Raw genomic sequence first — 3,584 nt, 5'->3', positions numbered from 1 at the left:
ATGATCGACCAACATATATGGCGTGTTGGACGAAAGCCCTTATTTGGTAGTAATAGCTTGGTAACCAGCTGCTCCACTTCTAGGCATTGAATGACTGAGATTTTGTGGTATTCTCAGCTCAAGAGTAGCATTTCTTGACTAGGATATTTATGGATTTGTACTTGAACTGTCTGTCCGCAAAGATTTTTACTTTACCTAAAATAACAATATAACAGCAAACCAAAAGCAGTGCTTCAGTGAATCAAACTTTTCCATCTTTGCTAACTTTGAAATGAAGGAGGATACAAGTTTTGAAGACCTATTAAAATAAATTCTTATATTCAAACTTTTCTCATATCAATACAAACTTCTACTACAATCCATTACAGGTAATGAAACCAAAACTTAACTTATTTTTACTCTTTTACATTAAATCTTACAATACAACATCAAACCAAAAGTAATGCTTCAGTGAATCAAACTTTTCCCTTCTTTTCCAACTTTGAAAGGAAGGATTGGGAGACTTTGTTCATGCCAAAAGAAGTTATCAGGATCAACCTTAGTCTTCACAAGCACAAGCCTATCATAATTATTCTTGAAATACTTTTTCCCCCAAACACTAGCTTCCAAGAAATTTGAGTTGGCATTTCTGTTCATACCCAAATCAAGATCTCTATAATTCACATAAGCTTCTCTTGGAAACTTGGATACAAAAGTGCCCATGTACTCATATAGTCCTCTGATCCAGTTAATATGTTTATCTGCATATTTCTTGTCTCCTTCTATCCAAGAAGTTAAGTACTGTATCTTGCATATGACCCCTTTTCTATGTGGGAAAGGAATGGAAGATTCTGATATTTTCCCCATCATTCCTCCATAGGGGTTCCATATCATCATAGGTGAATCTTCTTCTAAAAACTTCTTCCACATACCTTCAAGTCCAGTTTCTGGAACTGGTACGCGGAGAAAATCCGATTTAGCCTTGAAGTTTACTGGAGGGAATAATGACTTCCCTTGAAGTAGAAATTCAGGCTTAATGCTACTTGGATATCCTGCAATATAAATGACTGATTCAATCCAACTCATTTCGACACAATTCTTTCGCGTCAATCCCAATTCAGGGAAGCTATGATTCATCACATGAAGAAGCCTATCAGTTTTTCCAAGAAACAATGCTTGGTAGGCTGTTTGCACTGTTTTCTTCCCATTTTTAGTTGAACTAGCTGTAGTTATGAGTACCCTTATGAAGAGATCTTCATCAATCTTATTCGCAACATGTTGCCATTTATTCAGGATTTTTGTTGCACCAGTTTCCAGTGTTTTTGGAACTGTGAAAACTGTGACAGTTGATGGAACAGGAACAAGTCTAATTTTCCAAGCCAAAAGTATACCAAAACTGCCTCCTCCACCTCCTCTGATTGCCCAAAACAAGTCTTCTCCCATTAATGCCCTATCAAGAACTCTACCAGTGGCATCAACGATCCGAGCATCGACAACATTGTCTGCTCCAAGACCATATTTCCTCATCATAGGACCATAAGCTCCCCCAGTTATATGACCACCTATTCCTAAGCTAGTACATAGGCCAGCAGGATAACCATGTGTCTTGCTTTTTTCTGCAATCCTATAGTATACTTCACCAATCGTCGCGCCAGCTTGAACCCAAGCACTGTTATCCTCAATGTCCACTTTGATCGCGCGAAGTTTAGCTAAGTCAAGCAAGATGAAGGGCATTGATCTTTTCATTTCTGATGTATAAGAGATGCCCTCATAATCATGCCCTCCACTCCTAACTCTGAGCTGAAGTTTTAGCTCTTTCGCGCAAATGACTGCTGCTTGTACATTGGATTCACTCAAAGCAGTGAAAATAAGCAGTGGTTTTGGTTGTGAAGGTGCTAAACACCTTAGATTTTGGGCAGTGGATTTAAGGATAGAGTTGAATGAAGTAGCATTGGAAGTAGGAGTGAAGAAAGCTGTGGAGAAAGGTATCGAACGGTCCGAATGAAGAGTAATGCATTGATAGAATTGATCTTGAATTGTATAAGAAACAGCAGATGAAGCTGAAAATAGGAATATGAACGAAGAAAGAATGATAGAGATTGAAGAAGCCATAAGCCTCTCTTGTTTTCTTGCTTGTTCTGTTGTTAGAAAGATTGAAGGAGAGAAAGCTTATATTTCAACTTTCAATGCCTTGGGGGTTGTTTGGTTGGGAAATAAGTTATCCCATGATTAATTATCCCGGAATTAGTTATTCCACCCTCCCGTAGGGGATACTCATCTCAAATTTAATCTCGGGATTAATTATCCCTTGTCCCTCATACCAAACGAGCCATTAATCTCATGTTTGGACGGTAGGAAAGAGAAAAGAAAAGAATAGAAAATGAGGAGAGGAGAAATTGTGGAGAAAGTGGGGGAAAGGAAAAAAGGAAATAAATGCCTCTTGTTTGGGTTGGAAGAGAATTAAGGAGTAAAATAAGGTATTCGTTATTTTAAGAAAGACTTTGTTGTCAAAAGAGAAGCAATTTCCTCTTTTCTTTTTTGCTTACATTCTTTTTTCCATTTTACATACTTTCTTCGTTTCAATTTATGTGACTATTTGATTGGGTAGGAATTTTTAAAAAAAATGATAAGACTTTTAAATTTGTGGTATAAAATTATACACATATATTTTATGTGGCTATAACTCATTTTATAAAGATAAATTATTTTCCAAATATGAAAATGGATCATTCTTTTTTACATAAGCTAAAAAGAAATTAGGTTCACGTAAATTGAAATGGACGGAGTATATCAAACAGAAGAAGGAAAAAATTCAAAATTTGGTTTCCCTAATTAGCTTCCTTTATCTCCTTTCCAAACTAAGCTAGTTTTGGGTAGGTAACTTAATGATCAATCTCTTTTTAACAAAGTAAAAGTGGAGAATATGTGGAAATAGCTAAGTGGGGTCATGGGAGTCTAAAACTTAAAGACTGCATAGCAAAGTCAACATCAAATAATGCCTTTAATTTTGCCCAAATTATAGGTTACATGTTGGAACTTATATTATAAGGGACTTGGAATTTTATGAAAGAAGACTTGGAGAAAATGGTTTGAAAGACTAACTTGTCAGATTTCTTGCCTTCAAAGGATTGCAAAGTCTTGCATTTCTTCCTTCCTATGTTTTGTGTGATTTTAGTGGGCGTTTGGACATAAAAATTATGAAATTTCGGAAAAAATAATTTTTTTTTCAAGTGAAAATGATATCTGAAAATTAGAGTTATGTTTGGACATAAATACAATTTGAAACTGTTTTTGAATTTTTTTGAGTGACTTGAAGTGAAAATTTTAAAAATAGTTGAGTTAATTTCAAGAATCTATATTTTTGCAGTGTAAAAATAATTTATACCATAATGACACATAATGTAAAAGGAATCTCTTTGTTTTTCTTTTTAGGCTAAGTGATATCGTAAATTATCTTCTAAGTATAAAAGAAAGACCTAACCACACTCAAAGAGTGGCAATTTGGATTCCCAAAATGTGAAAATATTCTTAAATTGTCCTCGCAATTCCAACGGTAAGCCAATTGTGATTATCTACTTCTATTTGTTTGGCTAAAAATAGTAAGT

The 3,584-nt window shown here is 35.0% G+C and overlaps 1 protein-coding gene across 1 annotated transcript; it reads right to left on the bottom strand.

The window, feature by feature from the left end:
- Positions 233–2,374, bottom strand: LOC109208965 (berberine bridge enzyme-like 15). Its single transcript, XM_019372127.1, has one exon. It carries the CDS (start codon positions 2,089–2,091, stop codon positions 448–450), a length of 1,644 nt encoding a protein of 547 aa, XP_019227672.1. The 5' UTR covers positions 2,092–2,374; the 3' UTR covers positions 233–447.

This window comes from Nicotiana attenuata, chromosome 2, assembly GCF_001879085.1.
Source record: "Nicotiana attenuata strain UT chromosome 2, NIATTr2, whole genome shotgun sequence".
Taxonomy (NCBI): domain Eukaryota; kingdom Viridiplantae; phylum Streptophyta; class Magnoliopsida; order Solanales; family Solanaceae; genus Nicotiana; species Nicotiana attenuata.
Note: the sequence above shows the minus strand (reverse complement) of the source record. Positions and strands in the feature narration are given on the sequence as shown.